Below are 26,586 nucleotides of genomic sequence, written 5' to 3'. Positions count from 1 at the left end.
CAGGTCCTGGGCCTCCTCTAACGCCGCTCCCTTGCCACCCGAAGCCTGGAAGAAGAACGCCTCATCTTCCGCCTCAGAACACTTCAACCCCAGGTCATCAATGTGGACTTCACCAGTTTCCTCATTTCCCCACCCCCACCTCACCCCAGTTCCAACCTTCCGGATAGCATCGTCCCCATGACCCGTCCTACCTGCCTATCTTCCTTTCCACCTATCCGCTCCACCCTCCTCTCTGACCTATCACCTTCATCCCCACTCACATTCACCTATTGTACTCTTTACTACCTTCTCCCACCTCTTCTCTGACCTGTCACCTCCATCCCCACCCCCATTTGCCTATTCTCCCCATCCCCACGCCCCTCTCATTTATCTCTCCACCCTGCAGACTTCCTGCCTCTATTCCTGATGAAGGGCTTTTGCTTGAAACGTTGATTTTTCTGCTCCTTAGATGCTGCCTGACCTGCTGTGCTTTTCCAGCACCACTCTAATTCAGACTCTACTTCACTATCCTATCTACCTGTGACTCTTAATGGTTATAAATGATATAAACATAACATATACCAATGTTCATCTCATGATATAAAATAATATTGATTTAGGAGCTTTCAGCATGTTAATGGTTATAAATGAGATATTTATAACTATTAACATGTTGTAAGTTCCTACATCAATATTATTTTATATAGTGAGAAAAACAATATGTTCCTTTTCCGGATACACATGCTGCTGTATTACAATTATTCCATTTTATGTCTAATTCCATAAAGGAGAAAAATGGGGCTTTAGTTTTAAATCCTACGTAACTTAGGAGTTTTATCATTTCTTTTTCAATTCATTTCATTTCATTTTCACTGTTGCTAAGGGTGGCACCTATCCGTCCCGAGCTGTCTAAGAGTTTGATGTGTTTCCTTGAACCACTGCCTGTTTCTAACAATGCTGTTAGTGAGTTTTGAGAAGATTTACAGGAGACATTTAGGACAACGTCAGAACAATCCTGAGAAAGTCAATGTGTAGATTCATTCAGAGGACATCTGACAGCAGAAATATTAACAGTCTCAAAAGATCTCAGCTGAAAAGAAAGTCTGAGTGACTAAATTTCTCAGAACAGACAAGTTCTGAGGAAGGGTCACCCACATTAAACATTAACTTTGATTTCCCTTCACAGATCCTGCTGAGCTTTTCCAGCAACTTCTATTTTTGTTGCTATGCTAACCTTTGCCCTTCCACCTTCCACCTGTGCTCTGTGCCCAACTATAGGATGTCAATGCCTAATTGCCCAGTATATACTTGAACACTGTAAAGATAATGGAATACTATGAAAGTTTTGATCCCCCAGACTTTAAAGTACCAATAGCAGAAGCTACAGAAACAACTCAATATGTCTTCATGCAAAATGAATGGCATATTTCAAAAAGCTCTAATAATTTATTGTTACAATGTGGAAGATTGATTTTATATACTGGATAGGATAAATAGATGCAGAATTGGCATGTAGATGTAGAATTATTGATGGAGGTCAAGAAAGGTAATGGGATAAGTAGAAAACATGAGTTAGCATGGTCGGGGATTGAGCAGAATATTGAAAGGATGAGTGGGGAGGGCTAGAAGGCATGATGCTAAATGAAGCAACTGGGACAATACTCTAGAGCGTTAAAGTTTTTTTTAAAACCAACCTGCCTTGACACTCAGCAATGCCTGTGGGCTGTCTCCAAAATGCCTCCCCATCCCCTGAATGAAAACTTCACCTTTCTCAATACATCAAGTCAGGCAATTTCCCAACTCTTGCTGCCTACCTCTAGGAGGAAAGTCCACCCAATATATCAGCCGGCATGTAACACAAAGTGGGAGTAGTGGGCCATTCAGCCCCTCAAGCCTCTTCTTTATTCAACATCAAAGCTAATCATCTATCACAATGCCATTTTCCTGTGCTATCCCCAAATTCCTTGATGTTGTTAGTAACTCAAAAGTTTTCAGTCAATGTCTTGACCTTAATGAGAGTCTTCCAGACCTCGAGGATAAAACATTCCAAAAATTCACATTTGAGTGAAGACATTCCTTGCCACGCCAATGTTAAATGGCTTGCCTTTTATTCTGAGACTGTGGTTCCCTGGTTCTGGCCTCCACAACCAGGGGAAATCCTTTCTGCGTCTACCCTGTCTATCTTTTTATTCTTCATTCTTCAAAATTCTCATTAAAACACAGTCCAGGTCTCTCCTCCTTGGACAACCCCCTCATCTTCAGAGATCAGTCTGGGGAACCTCTGCTGCATTCCTTCTATGGTGAGTGGATTCTTCCTTCAGCAAGGGGACCAGAACAGCACCTAATACATCCTCAATGGCATCATGGTGTTCAAGGGACTTGATCACAAGACACATACGTTGACACAGACTTCCCTGATTCCAGGTGCAGGAGAAGTCAATCGCTAAATGAACCCATTCGTTTTCATTTGCTATTCTCCCGAGAGAAAATGAGGTATGCAATCTAACCTTGTATTTGTAAAATAAGTTTGAGACAGCTAAATATAATTACTTCAGATTAAATAAATGGTTAGATCAGGACAGCTTTTGTGGTGCAATGGTAGTGTCTCTATCTCTGAGCCAGGAGGTTTGGGTTTAATTTCCACCTTCTCTGGAGGTATGTAATAACATCCCTGAATAGGTTGATTAAAATACCTGAGGAGAAAGTGAGGTCTGCAGATGCTGGAGATCAGAGATGGAAATGTGTTGCTGGAAAAGCGCAGCAGGTCAGGCAGCATCCAAGGAGCAGGAGAATCGACGTTTCGGGCATAAGTCCTTCTTCAGGAAGGGCTTATGCCCGAAACGTCGATTCTCCTGTTCCTTGGATGCTGCCTGACCTGCTGCACTTTTCCAGCAACACATTTCCATGATTAAAATACCTATATACTTCATCTTGATGTAAAATTCTTTGATGCACCATCATGTGCAATGTAAGCTGTTGATAACTTTGACCACTGGATCCAAAGTTGGCTTCGCAAACAAAGGGTAATGGTCAATGGCTGCCCTTGTGAATGGAAAGCTGTTCTAAATGGTTTTCCATAGGGCTCAGTGTTGGACCCCCTGCTGTTTGCTTTATTAAAAATTTGGACATGAATGTGGGGGCACAATTGGGAAATTGGCAGACAACACAAGAATTGCCGTGTAATGGAAATTATAGAGGATAGCTCTATGTTCCAAAATGAGATAGTCAGGTTGTTTAGATAGTAGGCAGAAAATGGCAGATGGGGTTCAACTTTGATAAGTGTGAGGTAATGCATTTGGGGAGGTCAAACAGTAAAAGAGAATGCACAATAAACGGGAATAAACGGAGAGGGAGTGAGACACTTTGGTGCGCAAATACACAGGTTGCTAAAGGTCGCAGTATAGCTGGATAAGTTTGTAAAAAAGGCACATGGAATGCTGGCCTTCATTGGCAGAGATATAGAATACAAAAGTAGGGATTTAATCATAAAACACTATAAGACACTAGTGAGGCCAGAGCTGGAGTAACGTGGGTAGTTCTGGTCACCATAGTACAGGAGTGACATAATTACTCTGGAGAGTGTACAGAGATTTATTGGAATGTTGCCAGGGCTGGAGAATTGTAGCTACAAGAGGAGAATGGAAAGGTTGGGGTTGTTTTCCTTAGAACTGAGAAGGCTGAGGGGTGACAATATTGAGGTATAGAAAATTGAGTGGGACAGAGATAGAGTAGATAGTTTCTCTTAGCAAAGAGTTAAAATAATCAAGGGTCATAGATTCAACCAAAATGACAGAAGGATTAGAGGGACATGAGGGAAAGCATTTTATTTACAAAGAGAGTGTGGTTCTGGAAAAGCACAGCAGGTCAGGCAGCATCAGAGGAGCAGGAGAATCAATGTTTCGGGCATAAGCCCTTCATAGAACATAGAACATTACAGCGCAGTACAAGCCCTTCAGCCCTTGATGTTGCACCGCCCTGTGAAACCAATCTGAAGCCCATTTTTAAAAAATTATTTATTGAAAATTTTTTTACTCTTTTACAAAAGGAAAAAAAACTTATAAAAATACAAAAAAAACCCAGAAATGATGTCACAGTATTATATTACAGTAATATAAACTATAAACTATTTACTACTCTACAGGATACAATAATCATGTATTTACTTAAATTAAAATAAACTTGAATTAAATTAAATAAAATCGAATTAAAGTAAATTACAACCAATTTAGTTAAATTACACTACTCGACTCCACTCGCCACATCTCCATTGAAGCTCTCGTCCACAGGAACAACAGTTATTATCCCATATTTACTAGGCCTCCTTCTCCCGGGTCCCTGGACAACCATATACACCTCACAGCTATATAAAGGCCCTAATCAGTATCGCCGATAGGTCAGTGTCTATGTAATTTAAAAAGGGCTGCCATATCTTATAAAATGGTTCCGTTCCATAGTGCACCATACTTTCAGCTAATCTTGGGGGATGGACTTCATCACAAGTCTGCGTCACCCCACAAGACCTGGGATTTTTTCTGATATCCAATTCATTAGGATATTCTCCTTTGCACAATGTGTAAGAATGTTAAATAACCTTTTCCTATGTTCACCCAGAGAGGGCAGATTCGGCAGTCCCAAAAGAAGGGATACTGAATCCATCTTAACTTTAATTCCCAGAGTCTTCTCCAGCTCATGCACTATGGCACCCCAGTATCCAAGAATCTTGTAGCAGGCCCAACAGCAATGTGTAAGGGTGCCTGTGCTAATTCTATATTTGGGACATCCTGGAGAAGATCCTTTCTTAAACTTTGCTAATCTCTCTGGTGCCATACGGGCCCTGTGAAGGATCTTCAGTTGCATAGCTTGTGCTTTATTGCATATTGAGATTTTCTTTACATTTTCCCATATCTCCTCCCATGTTTCCAATGAAATTTCTTCCTTTAGCTCCTGATTCCAGATCCCATGGAGTCTCTCCATATTCCCCAAGGTGCTCCTCTTTATGTCCAACTTGTAGGACTGTGCCAAGAATGTGATCTTCTTCTGTATATAGTCCCCAACCTGGAAATATCGATAAAGGTCCCTATTACGAATCCCGTATTTCTGACTAAACTGGCTGAAAGACATCAAGACCTTTCCCTCAAATAAATCTCCCAAACAGGAGATTCCTTTACCCTCCCATGCTTTGAAGCCAGAGTCCATTGACCCTGGTCTAAATCCTGGGGCTCCCACTAATGGGGTGAACGGCGAGGTCTTAAAGCAAATTATCCTCACCCTCTTGCATTATCCTCCGTGCTTTCACCGTATTTAAGATAATTGGATTTTCACAATGCATATCCATGGATCTCATCTTGCCCATAAACAGTAAATTGATGAGGGGACACCTTGCCTGCAAGGCCTTAACATCAATCATATCCACCACAAGTCCTTATGCACCTAGTCATCCACATATGACAGCAGGGTGCTTATTTGGTATCTCTTCAGATCTGGGAGATCTGCTCCAAACCATATCCTGTGGAAGTTGCAGCTTGGTAAATTTAACTAGAGGGCACCTTCAGCACCAAATAAATGATCCAAGCCAACTGGCAAACCTCCGCAGCACCTGTCTGGGTAACAGTAACGGGAGCATCATCATAGGATATAATAGCAGAGGAAGAACATTCATTTCAATCAGAGCTATGTGGCCTCGCCATGATATTGGCAGCTCCTCCCACCATTGGCAGCTGACAGCAGGCAGGGGTAATAAAAACTCCCAGGTAGACAAAACCTTTCTGCGACCACCAGGAAACAGTGTTCCACCCTCCAGCTCTGGCGCTTCCACCAATCCTCCCGCAGGCATGACTTCCGCCTTTGAAAAATTTATCCTGTGTCCCGAAAAACTCCTGAATAATTTAATTTGTTGTATTAGCCAGGTTACAGATTTTTCCAGGGTAGCCAGAAACAGAAGGACAGTATCCGCATAAAGAGTAATTTTGTGCTCCCCAATTCCCACCTTTGGTGCCACTATTTCACGGGCCTTTCGAATGGCCTCCACCAACAGCTCAATGACCAAGGTAGACAGCAGTGGCCAGAGAGGACATCCCTGTCGGCTACCTCTCTCCCCATTAAAATTATTCAATTTGACACCATTTGTGATAACCGCTGTTTTGGGGTCTCTATATAACACTGTCACCTACCAAGCAGAGACCCTCCCCGCCAAAGACCAAAGTGATCTAGAACACCAAAAAGATACAGACATTCCACCCAATCAAATGCCTTTTCTGCATCCAGGGAAACCACCAAGGCCAGAATTAACCTCTGCGGACATACTTGCACTGTAATTCAACAACCTCCTCAAACTGTTGGAGGAGCTGCAGCCCTTAATAATGGTCCTCTTTTATAATAGTGGGCAACACCTTTTCCAACCTCAGAGCCAGCACCTTTTATCAAAGTTTGAAGTCTACATTCAACAACGAGACACAGTCCTCGGGGGTCTTTCCTTTTCTTTAAAATTAGGGAGATATTGGCCTCCCTAAGAAAGGTCGGAAGAACGATGATACATCTCCAGATGTGGTTCAGCTAACATGTGTATAAACTCCTTGTAAAACTCACTCAGGAACCTGTCTGGGCCGGGGTGCCTTGCCACCTTGGAGCTGCCTTACTGCTTCTTGCAGCTCTTGTGTTGTCAGAGGTGCATTTAAAAGGGAGGTCTGCTCTGCATTTATACCAGAGAGGACCAGGCTTTGAAAAAAGGATTCCATTCTCACTATCCCATCCTCACAGCCCTCTGACCAGTATAACTCTACACAGAATTCCCAAAATCTGGCGTTAATCTTTTCCAGCTTGAGTGATATTACCAGTTCTCTCCCTAATAGAGGCAATAGACTGCAGAGCACTTTTCTTCCTAGCCAGATAGCCATATTTGCAAAGGAGACCCCATTTTGGCCGCTCTGGAGCACCAAGTCCAGAGCAGCCCAGAGAGCCATGAACCGCTGTAACCTAACCACAGATGATCTGTTATAATATGTTGACTCGGCTGCCTTCAGTGGGGCCTCAAGCATCTGCTGTTGTTCCCCTCTCTGCCTCCTTCGAGTTGTTGAATATGAAATAATCAGACCCCTTAAGCACACCTTGGTGGTCTCCCAAAGAACCAATGGATTACTGGCCTTACCCCAACTGATGTCCCAGAAGGCCTCTGAATTCTCTTGTAGTATACTGGTCAAAACTGCCATCTGTCAACAACAATGGACCCATGCGCCAGTGCTGTACGTCTGCTCCACTACTTTTGGTCTTAACATCAGAGTACACAGCCGCATAGTCCGACATAGTTATCTTCCCAATCCTGCAGATCAACACCAAGGCCAAACAAACTGACAGAATAAAGAACATATTGATTCTTGTGTGGCACTTATGCGGGTTGGAGTAAAAGGTAAAATCCCTCCCATTAGGGTGGAGATAGCTCCACACATCCACCAAACTAAACTCCTTATACAAGTCCACTAGCTGCCTAGACAGCATCCCTTGGCATCCTGTCTTCCCCAGGGTCCATGAGACGATTAATGTCTCCTCCTACAATCGTGTGGTGCAGCCCAAGAGCCATTAATTTAGAGACTGCATCAATTAAAAATTTGAGAAGATGTGCCGGAGGCAGTAAACGTTCAGGATGCTATACTCCTCTCAGTGTACCAGAACCTTGAGAATGATGACCTGAGCATGCACAACCTTGATTTGATCTCACCTGAAATGGGAAGTTTCTTCATACCAGTACAGCCACTCTCTGCTTTGGAGTTGAAGAAGAATACTCTATTGTACCCCCCCACTCCTCCCCTGCTCTAACTTCAGATGTTCCCTATCGGTTAAATGGGTCTCTTGCAGCAGAGCGATGTCGACCCTTTCCTTCTTAAGATTTGAGAGCACCTTTTTCCTTTTAATAGGGGAAATGCTCCCTTTTATAATTTCTTTTTCTTGTCAAAGTTCCTCATGAAAGGTTAAGGTAAGAGCCTACACTGTCCAAGGTAGTATATTGGCGTGAATAGAGAATTGGTTAATGGGCAGGAATCAGTGAGTGGGGATAAATGGTTCGTATTCAGATTGACAATCTGTAACCATTGGGCTTCCACAAGGAGTAGACTGGAACCACAACTGTTTCCAAGGCTCCCTTTTATATTCCAGGTGCACCACCTGAACAGATCGCTCACCATGATCGCACACTACAGCCCGCGGTCCCCTGAGAGGAAGAAGCCCATTCAATGTGTTTTTTCCCCACACACTGCACAGACTTTACTAAATTTAAAAACTATTCCTACAAACACTACTCAAACTAAACAACTAACCACTACTCCTGACTTGAACAGATAAGTACTTAAACCACAATTCACTAGAGATTTCTCCCCTCACCCATAGGGGGCATTCACTCCCAACCTTATAGCCATCCTGGCACCCTCCAGCTAAGGCCACGCCCCAAACCATCACCCCAGGCAATGGTGAAAACACACCATGTTATTCACACTCATGAAAGTTAACAATGGACGCCCTTTCCACCTTCATATCTCAAACCCATACATCTTTACACCAAAGCAGTACCCACCCCTTATCCAGCAAAAAAGAACAAAATAACAGATAATATTGTATACGTTTGGTAATTAAGCAAACAAAATTTAGAACAAAGACAGAGAAGATAACAAAATATTATGCCATTGTCCGCAAACATCTTTTCCTCTTCCCCCTCGACCCAAGTCAATTATTTCATAGAGTTCACAAGTGCTTTTGCTTTTTTCGGCCAGTTGAAGTTATGGACAGATCCCTCATAATTAAAACGCAGTATTGCCACATTGCCTCAGAGAATATTGAATAGTCAAGTCTCTTTCTTATCATCAAAAGACTTCCCCTTAATTACGGCCCCAGAAAAGTCCTGGAAAAACATTATTTTTGAACATTATATACCAGAGCCGGTGGCTCTCTTCCCTATCTTCTGGATGTTTCTATCATTAACTGCTTTTCTTTATAATGCTGGAGTTGCACTAGGACCAGGCAGGGGCGCTGACCCAACCCGGACCTGCGCATCACGATCTGGTGGGCCCGCCCCACCTCACCTGGCCCAATTTGATCTCCAGCTGCAGCAGCTCTGGAGGTCACTTCAAGGAACCAGCCAGATTCTCGCCTTCTTCACGCTCCGGAAAACATACCACACTCAAGTTTTCTCTTCAACCTCTATGTGAGGCTATTGACCTGTTCCAGCAAGGCCCGAACCTGACCTTCCACGGTTTGGATCCGCCCCCTCGGAGTTCTTTGTTGCGTTCTCTGGCGCCACAGTCCTTTGTTCAACTGCTTCCATATGGTCGATCGGATGCCAGAATCTCCTGCTCATGCTTTGTCAGCATGGCATGAATTGGTTCCAGCATTGTGTCAATTTTTTCGCGGAGTCAAAGCGATATTTGGGAAGTTGAAGTCCCCCATAACAACTACCCTGTCACTCTTGCTTCTATTGAGAATCATCCCTGCTATCCTTTCCCCTAAATCTCTGGAACTATTCGGACGCCTTTAGAAAACATTGTGTCCTCTTCTTTCCTGGTTCTAGTCTCAGCCCATACTAACTCAGTTGACGAGTCCTCAAACACCGATTCTGCAATTGTAATATTTGATTAACAACGCCACACGCCCACCTCTTTTACTATCTTCTCTGTTCTTACTGAAACATCTAAATCCTGGAACTTGCAACAACCATTCTTGTCCCTGCTCTACTCATGGCTCTGAACTGGTCACAACATTGAACTCCCATGTACTGACCCATGCTGCAAGTTCACCCACTTTATTCTGGGTGCTCCTGGTGTTGAAATAGACACACCTCAAACCAACTTCTTGCTTGCTGGTGCCCTCTTGCGACCCTGAAACCTTATTTTGGACCTCCCTACTCTCAGCCTCCTCCACACATGAACTGCAATTTAAGATTCTCATCCCCCTGCTGAGTGAGTTTAAACTCACCCTAAGAGAATTAGCAAACATCCCTCCCCCAGGATACTGGTATGCCTCTGGTTCAGGTGAAGACTTTTGTTTGTAGAGGTCCTACCTACCCAAAACGAGGCCCAATTATCCAGGAATCCAAAACCCTCCCTCTTGCACTCTCCCTATTCCTCACCACACCGGCAAGTGGCACAGGCAACAAACCAGAGACAACAACTCTATTTGTCCTAGATCCAAGCTTCCACCCTAGCTCCCTGAATTTCTGCCTTAAATCCCCATCCCTACTCCTATCTTTGTCGTTAGTGCCCATGTGGACCACAACTTGGGGCTGCTACCCCTTCCCTCAAGGATCCCAAAAACATGATCAGAGATATCATGAACCCTGGTACCTGGGAGGCAACGCACCAACCGTGAATCACTCTTGTTCCCACAAAACCTCCTGTCTGTCCCCCTAAATATGGAAACCCAATGACTACTGTTCTGCTCCTCTCCCCCCCCCCCCTTGCCTTCTGAGCAACAGGGGCAGAGGAATGGCCACAGGGGATCCCTGCACTGCCTGCCAATTCCCTTTCTGTCCCCTGACAGTAACCCATCTACCTCCTTCTTGTACCGGAGGTGTAATTACCTCCAACTCCTCTTAATAACCCCTCCACCTCCTGAATGATCCAAAGTTCACCCAGCTCAAGCTTTTTCTTAAACTTTACTCCTACCTTCCTGTTGGGCCTCCAGTCCTCGCTGCCACTCCTCCCATTGCAACTTCTGCAAAGAAAACAAATTCCTGATGAAGGGCTTATACCCAAAATGTAGACTCTCCTGCTCCTCAGATGTGTCTGACCTGCTGTGCTTTTCCAGCACCACACTTTTTGACTCTGGTGTATGATTTGTAAACTGTTATTATGCAGATACAGCAAGAAAGCTAATAATGTTGTAATTTATTGCTAAGCAAATTGAATAGAATAGCAGCAGGTTATGATTCAGCTATACAAGCTATTGGCGAGTCCACATCTGGAGTACTGTGTACAGTATTGATCTTATTTAAGGATGGATGTAAATGCTTTAGAAGCAGTTTGGAGGTTTACTGGACTAATACATTCAAGAATGAGCAGGTTGCCTTATCAGGAAAGGTTGGATAGATTAGGCCTGTCCACTGGCAGCTAGAAAGGTAAGAGATAACTTGACTGAAACATTCAAGATCCTGAAGGGACTGGACAGGGTAGATGTGGGGACAATATTGCCTCCAGAGGGATAGTCAACAACAGGAAGTTACTATTTAAAAATAAGAGTGCTCAGCCTTAGATGGAGATGTGGAGAAATATTTTCTCTGAGGGTGTTAAGTCTTTGGAATTGCTTCTATCATCTTTTAAAGAGACAGTCTTGATGAAGGGCTTATGCACGAAATTTCGACTCTCCTGCTCTTCGGATGCTGCCTAACTGGCTGTACTTTTCCAACCATACTCTTTGACTTTGAGCTTATCTTGTTATTCTTGGTAGATCTGAACCATAATTTCATCTACCCATCTATGTTCCATATCCCTGGAGACTTTTTTTTTAAAAAAATCAAATATATCAACCTGGCTCTTTTAAGTTTATTTAGCAAGCACAGGACTGGAGCTCCAGATTTCCACTACCATATGATTTTACTCAAATGACCCAGCTTTATTTTATTATATCCCCATGGGAAACAGTTTCTCTGTACCTACCCCATATTTACAACTGGTGTACTAACTCTCTTCGAGCAAAGAGTACAAAATTCCTACCCAGTCCAGTTGATGATGACTCTCAACACTTTTTGTATAGCGTGTCATTTAACGGTTAAAGAAAACAAGTTTAAGAACTAGAAACAGGCAATAAAGGCGGTCACTCCAGGACTGGCCATAACACCAAGCTTGTGGGATCGATAACTTGCAGGGCTGGCGGTTAACCCAACCACTGCCTTAGCAGAGTGGTGCTCCAGCTAATTGATCTAGTAAGGATCAGCTAATAAGACAGATCAGGCCCAAATAGTATCCTCAGATCAGTAGTATATGGTCTTTCCCAATACAGCCACCATGACAGAAGCAACCCACAATGAGCACAAAGACTGAATACACAATAAATATTTTAAAAAAGAATCTGAATAAAAACAGGTCAGCAACCACCAGCGATTGTGCTGAGAAACCACTTTTTATTTACATTTATCCGTCAGGTGGATAAGGTTCACACCCTAAAATTCCACAGAAACATTTTTATTTTACATTTTTGGCTGTCATAATGCAGGTTTAAAAATCAAGAAAACAGCCATGAATAATTCAATTGAGAGAATGATAAATAACCTAGTTTTAATTACGCCCATTTTTATACAAATATTCAATAGCCAAAGATATCAACTTAAGTCATCAACATTGAGCAGTGGTGTTTTCAAATCTGTCCATAGACAACTGCATTATGCTGGCAGAACCGAGAAGGGGAAATCATTACAATGAATAGAAATATTCAGGCATGGTCTTGATGCTGATGAGAATTATGGATGGAACAAAGGCTATATTTATGAACCCTCAAAATCTTTGGCAACAAAGCCTCTTGCCACGGATTGCATCTCATTGCTGACACCAGGGTACCCATAAGAAAAGGAAATGGGTCACACCTGCGAGAATATGTTTATATGACACATTCCCCATGGCTAAAAAGGGTCAATTAGTTTTTTAACACAGAATTCCTCCAAGATCACTCTTCCTACCTCAACAATCAAGCAGTTAGATTTTGGGACCCTGAGGAGGAATTTGCCTGAGATATCAGAGCTGGTTCAATGATATGTAGAGAGGAGAGATGCTATTTAAATAAAAGGTCATGGTCAAAACCCATGTTACTACAGAGAAGCTCTACCTCCACCACTGGGGGGCAGCAGTGCTCATAGCTGGAATCACTGACTGCACACATTCATTAAAATACAGAGATAGTGCATTCAACACAATAGAAAAAAAAGTGTCTTGTGTAAACAGAGGGTGAAAACTGGAGAGGAAAAGAAGTCTTCTTGAAATCCAAAGTCATTACAATGACTTACCAGTAGATGGAGTACTTGCCACCATGAGATGGCTTAATGGACATTTTAGATTGTTCCTTCTACACTTTTTGGGGTACGTGTGAACTTTCTTACTTCACACCCTCACCCCATTTCCTCAGCTGATACTGGTGCAAGCTGGGTGCAGGTATGGCTTTGGTGTCACGGTGCTGCTAGCAACACACTCACCCAAGAGTGCCTTGATGGGGAGAGCTGGTCACACATAGTTGTTGTTGGCAAGGGTACTGCTCTTGCCCAGCATCAGCACACAGGCCTACCAGAAGATCACTGGATAATAATCAAGAGCAGGGACACTGGTTCCTGAGGGCTTTCTTTGTCCTTTCTCACTTGCTAACCCAAAACTGTAGAGTTAACCGTAGAGAGTCTGGCCATCACCCCAATCAATATAACTCAGTTTAGGAAACAAACCTGGTTCATGGTGAGTGCAGCTCAGTACCACACTGGCTGTACTTTGATCCATGAGACCATCAGGATCGACTGAAGTGCTTTTTAAATGTTGAATATTGTGAAACCTTGTGAGGGTACTTATAACATAATGGGCCATATGGAAATGGAACACAAATCACTCTCATACTGCTCCAAAAGGAAAAGGAGCAATTTAAAACCTGAAGACACTCAAAATAATGAATCTTTAAATTGCGTTTACTCCTCCCATTTACACACACATCATATATATATTATATTAAATATATATATAAGACAATTGACATTAAGTACAGAAGTTACAGTCACAAATAATTCCCCACATAAGCACTTATTGATGTGTATAATGTTCCTCTGAAGAATCAGCTTTCTGAAAGCTGATCGAGGTATAAAAACACTAATTTAAAAATCAAAACAATTGTTTCTATTAAGCTCTGACCCGTTTCATTCCAAATCATAAATTTTTAAAACAAATGTACAGCACTTAAATTTCACTCAGCATTTTACATCAGCTACCTGTTTGCACTTTCTTCAAGGGGACACAAACACAGAATTAAATTGAATTAAGAAAAAGATCTTTAACGAGCACAGAGGCCTGGGTGGAGTTTTAAAGCATTCAATTTATATTCGAGTTGTTGAAATTTGAGACAAGGTCTTGATACAAATGACTGATAATTAACTGGATTTTAAATACACTGTTTTTCAGCATGAACTGTTTGAGTCACAGCCTGAAATGAAAATCTGTTTGTGAATTAGCTGTAATCCTAGCTCAAATAAATGATACACACACACGAATGAATGCCATGAACTAATCCAGTTCTACAGTACCAGGACAGTTTCAGAAAGGTTGTGCCAAACATAAGATGGCATGTCACACAAATGTAAAGCAGACAGCTTTTACATATACAAAAGATAAGGTAACTCACAGTAAGCAAACCGCTTATCAAGGGTTTTCCCTCCCTCTTACGACATATCCTTCCTTTCAAAATAAAACAGGATAATAATCGGAAAACCAGCTGCTTTTGTCAGATTTTCATTTCGCCCAATTATTGGCCACCCAAACCACCTCAATGCTCCTAGCTAATGACATGGCAATTGCGTGTGTGTTTGGGAGGGGTGGTGGGATGGAGTAGCAAGATTCATTACAGGTTTCTAGGTGGTTAGGAACAAAATAAAACAAAATTGAGTAAGTGAGTACCTAGCTTCCAAAACAACAAAGAAACTAGCCAAATGCATGATTAAAGATGCACTTTAACAACCAAAAGGTGTTTGCCCAATGGATATTTTTACAAGTTGTTTACTACAGCAAGGCTACCTGAAGTGGACAAATAAATATAGTCTAGTTATCATACAAGGTACTGCTCCCTTCTCCACAAAAGGGTGCTGACTCAGACCTGGATAAAGTTGCACAGAATATTGGTTGCCTCTCTCCAGTTTTCAAATGGTTCTTTTGACTGAAAGATTAGACAAACTGTTGACATCTGAGCACAATCATGACGTCGAAGTCAAATTCTCTCTTCAATGAACATCCACACTGGTGCGTTGTCTATAGGAGTCTCTCCAAAGTGATCAAGTAGCAGCAGCTCCAAAACCGTGTCTTTCTTGGTTCATGCAATGCTCGTTCACAACACAATGATTGAGGATTTGTGGATACACCTTTGGGAAAAGAAAAATCTTGGGCTTTTGCCAAAGCACTGAACTCAAGAGCTGGCATTTACACTTAGTGGATAGGTTACTTATGCGATGAAGTAACTCTAACCGTCATTGTCCACAAACATCCATTACAAGGTATTCTGGAGACCAAAAGGATTGTTCTGTTAAGAGTTAAGTTGATACCACGCCATGAAGACATGTTATGTCAGCTGCATCCCTCCAGGAGAAAGGCCAGTGAGCTCTTTAGTACCATAGTACTGGCAAACTACAGAGCCACTACTTATTATCACAAAGACAATTAAAAGTTGCCCAGTCATATCAATTTTCAGCCGGTTCATGTTTAAAAAACTATCGGCAATCATGACAGTTAAACAACTGCGGTGTAAATAGGGAAAAATGATCTATCATTTTTAAGAACCAAAATATTTTCAGCAACATTTTATATAAACATGAAACATTCTAGTGCAAACATCACATCAAAAAAAAACAGTGCCACCACCCGATTGGGGTTTTGAGAGGTTCAAGCTACATGGAGAAACCTCGCATTGTTTTCTTTAAGTAAAGAATATAGGAAAGAAAATGGTCACTTTTTTAAAAGCTCATTTACAATAACAGACTCCATTCTCTCCCCAGCATTTCCTGTATAACCAACTGGTGGTCCCCCCACAAAGAAAAAACACAAAACCAAAGGTAAAAAAACAAACATGCAAGAGGACAATGGTCATTACTCGAAGGTGGGCACATGGTGGAACCTTACAACCTTCAAGAAATTTTCCAATTGCTTGCTTTAATGTTCAAGTAAGAGTGAATACATTGGAGAAAAACCATTTGGGTTCATTAATTTGTTTAAAATTAATCACTGTCCTGTTTGGTGCGCTACTTTTCTGCAGGCACCATAAATCTATCATCCAGGGTTTTGAAGAATCTATTTCCCTCCATACATCCTTTCAATGTCATTGAGGTAGTGGTTCTTCAGTTCTTTCCTCTTAAGCTTGAAGGCGTCTGTTACCAAACCAGTCTCAGGAGTCCAAGGCTCTGGGCTCAAACGAACCTTCACAGGGACTTCAAACTTCTCTAATTTACCTGAGATAAAATAAAGAACTCACACATGAAACTTGTAATTAAAAACCTGCAGGCTTTCAACAGTAGCTCTCCCTAATAAGGCCTCCCTCCAAAATCATGTCAAAGCCTCACTTTCTCTGAGATGACTCCTGAAACTCAAGGACGTCAGAAATCATGCCTGTAACCTCCCATCTTTCTCATTTGATTAACGTCATGGCTAGGCACTAACACTTTAAACCTTGCTGTGCTATGAAGCCACTGAAAATTTTCTTCTGCAACTTAATTTTGAGATATTATACACATTAATTGAAACTGATTTTTGTCAAACTAACATCAGAACATGAGACTTTAACTGCACCACTGTAATTTAGAGAGCAGAAACTGATAATTAAAGGATATTGAATAAATATTTCTCCTAAAATTAAACAACGAACTGTGGATGCTGAAGATCTGAAACTAAAACAAATTGCTGGAGGAACTCAGTAGGTCTGGAAGCATCTGTATTCTGACGAAGGGTCATTGGACTTCAAGCGTTAACTCTGCTTTGTCTCCATAGATGTTGCCAGACCTGTTGAGTTTCTGCAGTAATTTCTACTTTTTTTTTTAAAACAAATATTTTCGCCCACTTTTTCCAGTTGTATGCATTTTAGTGTTGGCCATGTGTTCTAATTAAGATGCTGCTTCAACAGCACCCTTCAAACCCCCAACTTCTACCATCGAGGACAAGGGCAGAAGATACACAAGAACATCAACTAAAGGTTCCCCTACAGTCCACAGGACTTGCCAACTTGGAGCTAAAATCATCACTTTTCCACGATTGTGGAGTCAAAATCCTGAAACTTCACAACAGCTGTGTGGATGTACCTTTCCCCCATGCAATGCACATTCAAGATGGCAGCTCACCACTGGCTTCTCAAGTGGTTGGTGATGGGCTATAAATGCTGGCCCAGCCAGTATTCTCCATATCCCATGAATGAACAAAAAGATCCACACAGTTACATTAGAGGAGCTGCTCTTGTTGTTTCTAAATTACTGATTGGGTGCCAATGGATGAACACACTCACTGGATGCTGATGCTTCTTTGATTTCCCGCAGTACTTCAGCTTCCATCTTGCTATCATTACAAATTTCCTCCCACGTTCCCTGAACTTGTTTCTGTTCCGCAAGGGCAGTCAGCTTCTTCTGGTTGGGTACCACAAAACTAATTACATAAGATTGTTCACTGGGAAGGAAACAACAACAACAAAAAAAAATGTAGGTTTAGGTTCAACCATAAGGCATATGCTAGAGGGTAGGAGTTGATTCTTCATTTAAGTTTCCAATTACGCACATTTCTTTCTCCCCCCCCCCCCCCCATTCTACGCTTTATAATTTCCTCAACTAGGGGCTGGCAAGCTGGAAACATTATCAATTCACATGAAATATCTGCCTGGTTTTCTGTAATTAAATTGTGTGACTATTAAATATTTGACTTCCTCCTCATTCTGGTGACTGGACATTCCCAGACATAAATCATTTCTCAGTATCAAATAATCAACAAATAGACTTGGCCCCATGCCAATAAAATTAGCAGCTCGAATGAAAACGTGCAATATTTTCTATTCCCTGCATTTAGCTGTAGTTTAACATGTCCATCATTGCAGTAAGCAGATAGCATCTTTACATGTACTCCAATGTCATGCACCATAAAAGGGGCAAAGATAAAACAAATGGAAATGTGGAAAATTTTTAAAACTCAACATTGTATTTAGCTATATAAAGGTATTCTCAGTGTCCGAATCTATAAAGCCTATCCAGATTTATTACCATCAAACTTTGAGGAACATCCTAAAATTCATAAAACTCCCATTAAAAACAACTACTTAAATTCACTTGGCAATTCCAAGTTTAGAAGCAGTAACCAAAACAACTAGTAAGTACATACTCTACTCGTTGTCTAATAAGTGTAAATCTTTAACTTGAGGCACAATACATAATGTACAGGGGAGAAAGAAAACATGACTTGGTTCACAAGTGTACCAGCTTTACTGGCCCTGGGCCTCACCTTCACACCACCTCTGTCCATCCCCTCCTCTTCACAAGCATCTCTGCCTTTTGTTGTTATGCAGATGATTATAAGGCTCTCCACCGCATCACACTGACTTATTTCTGCACTGTGCTCCATCCTGACAATATTCTTGAGATCTCTGCATCTTCCAATTCTGGCCTCTTGTACATGCCCTATTTAATCAATTCAGTATTGGTGGCATGCCTTCAGCTACCTGCACCCTAAAGTAAGGAATCCCTCTTTAAGCTTCTCTGTCTCTTTTAAAGACACTCATTAAAGTCTACATAATTGATCATCTTTCCGAATAATTGCTTATGTTGTTTTGCATCAGATTTTATTTGACAACACAAATATCCCTGCATCTTCACAATATTCAAGGCACAACATAAATGTAAGTTGTTTCTGTTTCCGTAGTCTTCTCTGCTAACTTACTTCAGCTTTGCAGCACTAGTGACATGTCATGTTTACTTTAAAATCAAACCTCTCCATAATTTCGACAATGCCTCTTATCCAACACTTCTCTCCCTATCATTCCATTCTTCAAATTAAGATTCTGGAGACCAGATATTTGCCCTGGTCAAATCTGCACACTGTCAGATGTTATCATTTCCCCTTTGTAATAAGATGAATGAGCACCAGCTGGCCCTTCAGCCCAGAATCTGTACCGCCTTCAGTGGGATTACAGTCAATCTGACCATCCTCAACTTCATGTTCCTGCCCTTTCCCTATAATCCTGGATTCCCTTATTGATTGAGAATCTATCTCAGCCTTGAATAGATTTAATGACCGAACCTTTAAGGCCTCCTGTGGCTAGGAATTCCAGATTCACTTATCTCAGAAGAATTTCTCCTTGCCCTGGTCTTAAAATCATGCCCTCTAGATTCTCCCACAAATGGAAACAACTTTCCCACATTAGTCTTTCAAACCCATTAAGAATCTTCTATGTTTCAATAAAGGTTGCCTTCTAAATTCTAATGAGTTCATGCCCAACTAACTTAACTGCTACCTGGGATTAGCCTAGAGAACTTTCTCTGGGCTGCCTCGAATGCCAGAATATCTTTCCTTTGATCAGGGACCCAAAACTGTCCACCGTATTTGCTGTGGTCTGACGAGTGCCTTATGTAGTTGTAACAAGACATCCCTATTCCCTTTGAAATAATAGCTAACATTCCATTTGTCTTTCCTGCTAGCATGCTGAACTGGACACCAGGTGTTTTTTGTAATACATTATCAAGGATGCCCAAATCTCTAGTCTCTTCATTTCAGTAATCTTGAACTTTTCTATTCTTCCTGAAAATGCTTATAACCTCACATTCCCCACTTGCGAAACTTGTCTGCAGACTGGGTCATCCTTAGCACTTGCCTTCACACCTATTTTTGTGACATCTGTAAACATGGTGATAAGTTCATTCACTTTCCTGATCCAATTCATTCATTTATATTTTAATAAAATTGTGGCCCCAGCATTGATCCTTGTTAACCACTAGTTAATAGGTTGTGGTTTATGTGAACATTACGGCACAAAGCACTTCAGATGAGGTGCAGTTACTGCCACAAAATAACTTTGTCTTTTCACTACACTGAATTTCTAACTCTTTACTTGGTCAGCACAGGGTATGACTTCCATTTAACACACCTCTTGATCTTATGAATAATAATATTACATCGATAGCCATTATTTATATTTGCCATCAAATAAACCATTTTCAAAAGGGAAAAAATATTTATGAAACCCGTTTGGCTATTTGATCCATGGAAAAAAAATAAAAATATTATAATTAATTGGAGAGTATAATTAGCACATTGTGATAGATATTTAATCTCACCTGTTTGCGTATGCACAAATATTATCAATGAGGGAACAACTCTTTAAGGCAGACTCAACTTTACCCAAAGAGACATATTCTCCAGCTTGTAGCTTCACTAAATCTTTCTTGCGATCTAAGGAGCAAACAGTTATAATATTATAACATCATTTCAAATTCATGAAAAAATAGACAGAGAATGATAGATGAATGATTTTTAGAACACTGAGTACTGAACCAAAATTAAAACAAAAACACACCATACAAAAGATTAAGGAAGAAACCTTCCCCTGGCGTTCAAGTGATATCAAACCACAAGAGCCAAACCAGGGGCAGTGTTTAAGAAATTTGGAAAACAAACTTTTAAATAGGTCACAGGAAGGACAAAACTGGCAATCAAATTCTGCTTTTCCAAACAAACCGAATAATCCTTATGTCACAGTGTGTAAAGGAATTTACAAAAATGTGCTCTCTGAAAATAATAACCAACAACTGCTGTCAACAAAATTCCATTCTTCATATTTTCTTCTTTCAAAGCAGTTGACTGAAGGGGAGTACCAACTCAGATTCAAAATGATCTGCAAGCCCAGATAACAACTGAACAGGGCTTGTAACAGGGACACTATGAGCACTAACCCAGACAAACTAGCCTATTTTTATAATCAACGGGTTCAGAAATGTTATGACACACCCCTGGAGTAGTTGGGACTTGAACCCAGGCCTCCTGGGACAAGGGTTGGGACACTACCACTGCGCCACATAGGGGCCCTACCCAGACAATATACTCATCTAAAGTCCAGCATGACAATGATCAGCAGCTGCCATGTATTGCTAATCTCCCCGTCAGAGAGATCCACTGCAGCTGCTCATTTGGCATCCTGAGAAGACTACCTGACTTAGTAATGCCTAGGGATCAAGTCTTAGTCTTTATGCTAGACTACTAATCAATCATTAGTAGTTTCAGCATAGGGCAGCCAAGAGAACAAAAGGAACACATTTTCCAGAATTCAAAGCAAAATGGGTGTCCTTATTCAGTCTTGGGATCTCTTGCCAAAATCAAACTCTATCCTTCAATTCAGGTCACATTTTCTCAATGTCACTTACCAATTATCTGTAAGCAGCCATCTGGGTGGAATTCACCAATATCTCCTGTGCAAAACCAACGCTGACCATGGTCATCTTCAAAGAAATCACTGCTGGATTTATTATTTTTGAAGTACCCCATAGCCACATTTGGTCCACCAATTAGAATCTCTCCTCTTGGATTGGGCTGATCACAAGTGGTGTATCCACCTTCAAATGTAACAATGAGGATCAGTGAGGATTAAACCTACAATTCAACTCCCTTAAGCTTTCAGAAACTTACTATTCATTTAACAAAACACTGAGGTTATTCCCCAACACAGAAATGATAGTCTAATTCAGGCTATAAATGACAAATTAGCACCATAATCAATTTAGTTACTTGTTTAGATAAACAAAATCTACTTGACTCCTGGCAAATGCGCAAACTAAAATAACTACGAGTGTACTAGCCAAATTGAACCAAGATCTGTGCCACTTTAAGCTGGTAGTGGAATGGATTTGAAGATCCATAGCAAGAGGAAGGCAATTTCTATACCTCACCATTAACCAGTGACCCTGCTGGAAACACAAGGGAGCTTGAAAACAGCAGGGATCATGTCACAAAGATTTCCCACTCAGCTGTATCATTATACTTACATTGTAATAGATGGAGACCATTTGGTCCATCATACCGATGACAGCACTTTGATTCCATATAATCTTGCTGATATAATGACTTTGGCTAAGTAGGAATATTGCAGCTCTTATGACATTTTAGTTTATACCTGAAGATATGGAGGGAACACCACTGTATTTTTAAAAAGCCAGTATGATTGACTATGGAGTTTGACTCTAAACTTGAGGCAAAGATCCCGTACCACTGGCCTCAAGGTCTTTGCATCGTTCCCTCGACATATTTATAGTGCAGCGAAGAGACAATGTATTACTGCAATCTAATCACAATTAAGTTTAAAACAATACTTTTGTGTGAGAAGATTAGATAGTTTATAAAATAACTTCAAACTGGATTACTGTGGCTCAATTTAATAGCTCCATTTTGCATCTAGCCTAGAAAAGTACAAAGGCTCATGACGTGATGTCAAAGTGTTTTAATTCTTGCATATAATACTGTGCCAAGACCCTGATGTGTACAGAAAGATGAATTCCAGAGTTAGCCCAAAGGTGAGCTCATATCTATAAGAATGTTTAACAAATACCTTCTTCCCAATCTCTCAGCTTGATTTCACAACAGATCAATGGGGCTCCAACTCTGCCTGTGCTGTAGTCCAATACTGAAATTATAAAAACACTGACGTGTTAGAAATTGGAATCCTTTCAGGTGTATAAATAATAATTTAAATGAATGGTGCCTCAAGCTATACATATTTACACCTAGTTGTGGAGCCTGGAATACAGAGAAGATACAATTTTTCTGCATGCCTGTACACCACCAGGTTTCCGTGTTGAGACACGCATTAGGCCAATCAAGATCAACAATCTCTTTCCACTTGAAAGATTGATAATTAATAACAATACATTCAGAAATCCTTACTTGAAGTGGAATGTAAACATATCCACCACAGCACACAATGCAACATTAAACAAACATTATTAACACATGGGAAAGGGAACTGTTACAAGAGCATGAACTACAACATATACATAGCGTGGCAGAGGGACAATGGATTACTGCAATTTAATCATTAACTGACAATTGAGATTAAACAATGCTTCGTGTAAAAAGACTAAACGCTTTATAAAACTTCAAACTGTATTGCTAATGCTCAGTTTAATGGCTTCATTTTCAGTTGGTTTCATTGTCCAAGTCATTCAGTAAATAAGGTAAAGTATAATTTCTGTCATTTTTCAACAGTTCCACTTTATTCTCTTAAGTATACTAAATGCCCAAAATTGGCTTTTGTTTTTGAGTATTTTTTTCACCTCTTCGATGCATTTGTCAATTGCCAAGGAGGACCACTTTATCAGATGGTTCAAATCCTCACCTTCAGTGATGGTTCCAGCTCCACATGTCTCAGTCAAGCCATAACCTTGACCTACTGGACAGCAGAAACACACATTCATAAACCTTTGTGTTTGTGGAGAAAGGGGAGCCCCTCCAGACAGCATCATTCGAACATTTCCTCCCAAAAGGGCTTTCACTTTTTTAAATAATATCCTATTATAAAACAAAAAAAAATCTCAGTTGATATTTAGGAATGATTCCAAATATCCAAAACTACAATACTTGGATATCTGCAAGTATGTACAAATTGTCCTCAAAGCACATAAAACAACTTCTATTTATATAGCAGCCTTACCATAAAAATATCTCAACGTATTTTACAGGAATATTGTAGAACAAAATACCACTGAGCCATGCAGGAGATATTAGGTCAGATTACCAAAAGCTTAGCCAAGGTATAGGTTTCAGGAGATTTCTAAGGGAGGAAAGTGAGGTCAAGAGGCAGGAAGTGTATGGAAGATAATAGAGAACTTAGCACCTAGACAACCAAAGGCTTGGCCAGCAATGGTACAGCAATTAAAACAAGGATGCATACAGATACCTTAGTGGGCTGTGTGGCTGGAAGAGATTAGAGGGAGGGAAACGTGAGGCCATGGGTTTTAAAATAAGTTTGGGAATTCTAAAAGCAAGTCACTGCTTGGCTAGCGGCCTATGTATGTCAGCAAGCATAAGGAAACAGACCTCACTGCCAGTTAAACTCAGACAAACGTCTGGATGACCTCAACATTTAAGAAAGTAGAATGTCGGAGGGCAATCAGGAATATGTCAGGGTAGTTGAGTCTAGAGGTAACAAGACCATAAGCTGTAAGAGCAGATGTAGGCCATTTCGGTCAATGACGAGAGTTCCCTCTAATTTATTGGCTGCGCAGGTCTCAGAGGCCTGTAGGTGGCAGTGACTTCCGGAAGCAGAAGTCAATATAATGATTGGTGTCAAGTGCCAATCTCCAGGCATAGCACAGCTTAAAAGGGAATGCTGCTCACCAAGTTGACTCCGCCATTCACGGAGATCCTTAACTCCACTTTCCTGCCATATTCCCATAAACACTAAATTCTATTCCTGATTAAAAATTGCTCTTAGCCTTAAACATATGCAACGATCTAGCTCGACAGTCCCCTGAAGTAAAGAATTCCACAGACTCCCTACTGTCAGAGATGAGGAGAAATGTCTTATCTTATGATGCCTGCTGGTTCTAGACTCTTCCGCCAGGTGAAACAACCTTTCCACATCTACCCGCTCAAGTCCCCTAAAAATCTAATGTTTCAATAAGGTCTTCGCTCATTTCTCAATTCCACTGAGTAAAGGCCAAACTATTACTCAACTTCTCATAAGAAAATCACCCCATACACAGAATCAATCTAGAGAACCTGTCTGCACCGCCTCAAATGCTGGTTTATCTTTTCTTAGACAAAAAGGCAAGAAAGGAGGTTTGTCAGTGACAGATAAGCCAAGACAGTGATGAAATTAGGGAGTCAAAAATAAGTTACCTTAGTTCTTAGTGATGACACAAACATGCAGTCAAATATAACACAAAGATTGTTAATAGACTGGTCAGTCTTAGATTCTTGCTACAGAGGGATGTTGTTTGAGGGAATAGAATTTGGAGTGAGGGCCAAAAACACTGGCTTCAGTTTTTGCAACATTTAATTGGAGAAAATTTCCATTCATTCCAGTGTGGTCATTAGATAAATTGCCTGATCGTTGCTAACAGTAGAGGTCAGAAAAGGTGATAGGGAAGTAACACTGGGTATTGTTAGTGTTCACATGAAAATTAATGCAGTCTCGTCAAATTATATTGCCAGAATGCAGTAGGCAGATGAGAAACAGAGGGACACAGAGACAGATCCTTGGTGAACACCAGAGGTAATGGTGTTGGAACAGGAAAAAAAGCCATAAAATTGTAGCATTCTGTTAAGGAGAGTTCCCAGATGTACTTCTGGAAAAACAACTTTGTATTTTAGACAAACTAGTGGCTTGTATATTTGGAAAAAACAGCTGACATGTTGAAACACTGTCCTGGCTAGAAACCCAGTTGACACCCTCTGTAAACTAGAGTTCATCCATATCTGTGCTGCCCACATCCTAACTTGTCCATTCTCATCAACCGGATGTCTGCTGACAAAAGAAACATTCCATTTTAAAACAATCACTCTGGGTTTCAATTCCCTCCACAGCCTTGCTCCTTCCACTCGATTCAACTTAGTCCAGCCCTATAGCCCTCTAAGATATCAACATTTCTCAAATTCTGGCCTATTGTCCAGGCCTGATTTTTAAGTGATCCACCATTAAGGACCTGGGCTTCACAGGCTGAGATTCTCAGTTCTGGAATTTTCTCCCTAAACATCTTTGTCTTTCTACTGCTCTTTTGTTATGTTCCTTTAAGCCTGTCCTTGATCAAAATTTTCACCCCAATATCTCTTTAGGTCAGGTATGGAAGGTTGCAGTTATGAAGGCAGGCTGGATAGACTGGGACACTTTTCACTGGAGCATAAGAGGTTGACAGATGACCTGATGAAGTTTACAAAATAATGAGAGGTACAGGTAGAGTTAATGAGTCATCTTTTCCCTAGAATGGGAAACTTCAAGGTGAGAGGGGTCACATTTTTAAGATGAGAGGAGAAATATTTTAAAAAGACATAAGCAGCTTTTTTTAAAAAAAAAACAGATGATGGTTTGCGTGTGGAATGAACATCCTGAGGAAGTGGGAAATGCAGACTTAATTACAACAATTAAAAGACATTTGGATGGATACATGAATAGGAAAGGTTTACAGGAATATGGGCCAGGAACAGGCAGGTGGGATGGGCTTTTTTTGGAATTATTTTTGGTATGGACTGGTTGAACTGAAGGGTCTGTTTATATGCTGTATGACACTCTGACTATGACTCTATAAATGTCCTGGAACAGTTCTGGGATACTTTTAAGCAGACAGTAGTTAAATGTATATCGTTGCATAAATTAGCTAATGGCAATGCCAGAGTACTGAGATCCCAGTAAAATTGGCAAAATAAATATCCAATTGCCATAATTTAAAAAAAAAAATTCACTTTGGGATGAGCATCATTCACAATACCAGCATTTATCACGAAACCCTAACTGTCTTCAACAAAGTGCTAGTGGCCTCGTGTAGGCCGCGTGGTGCAGGTAGATATCTTTACAAGTAGGGCAAAAGGCGATGCCATTGTTTTGGAGAGATTTAACCTACTCAAAGCAATTAAACAATAAAATTTTTATGAAATGCCAGTTTCCTTACATGCTGCAGAGGGGTGCATCATAACCTCTTTTGATTTGTTCCAACTTGTAATCATAACCTAATTTAAATAAAGTCCTCTGTAAATAGTTCATCTCCTGCACCTTGCTCATGACGTTTTTATAGATACGGTCCATGATTTCCTAAAAAGTAAAACAGAGTTAGTTATCAAAACGATTGCATCAACATATTTTTCGTGCTCTCACTCTGCTTGTAAATTGACTATTTTCTATCAGACCAAATGGGCCACTCTCTCATTAGAGTGTGGGGGGGGGGGGGCGGCGCGAGAG

The 26,586-nt window shown here is 40.9% G+C and overlaps 1 protein-coding gene across 7 annotated transcripts in view; it reads right to left on the bottom strand.

Moving 5' to 3' along the window:
- Positions 1–12,056: 12,056 nt before the first annotated feature.
- The window catches only part of acsl4a (acyl-CoA synthetase long chain family member 4a), an 86,552-nt gene continuing 72,022 nt past the window's right edge, over positions 12,057–26,586 (bottom strand). For all 7 annotated transcript variants that reach the window (XM_043704968.1, XM_043704969.1, XM_043704967.1 and 4 more), the window contains 7 exons: positions 26,300–26,439; positions 23,029–23,201; positions 22,243–22,317; positions 21,065–21,253; positions 19,982–20,096; positions 17,173–17,330; positions 12,057–16,129 (listed from right to left, as the gene is read on the bottom strand). In XM_043704968.1, coding sequence (XP_043560903.1) covers positions 15,972–16,129; positions 17,173–17,330; positions 19,982–20,096; positions 21,065–21,253; positions 22,243–22,317; positions 23,029–23,201; positions 26,300–26,439 — 1,008 coding nt within the window. In that variant the 3' untranslated portion in view covers positions 12,057–15,971. The remainder of the gene's footprint in view (positions 16,130–17,172; positions 17,331–19,981; positions 20,097–21,064; positions 21,254–22,242; positions 22,318–23,028; positions 23,202–26,299; positions 26,440–26,586) is intronic.

Source organism: Chiloscyllium plagiosum, chromosome 15 (assembly GCF_004010195.1).
Source record: "Chiloscyllium plagiosum isolate BGI_BamShark_2017 chromosome 15, ASM401019v2, whole genome shotgun sequence".
Classification (NCBI taxonomy): domain Eukaryota; kingdom Metazoa; phylum Chordata; class Chondrichthyes; order Orectolobiformes; family Hemiscylliidae; genus Chiloscyllium; species Chiloscyllium plagiosum.
This window is presented reverse-complemented; position numbering and strand designations above follow the sequence as displayed.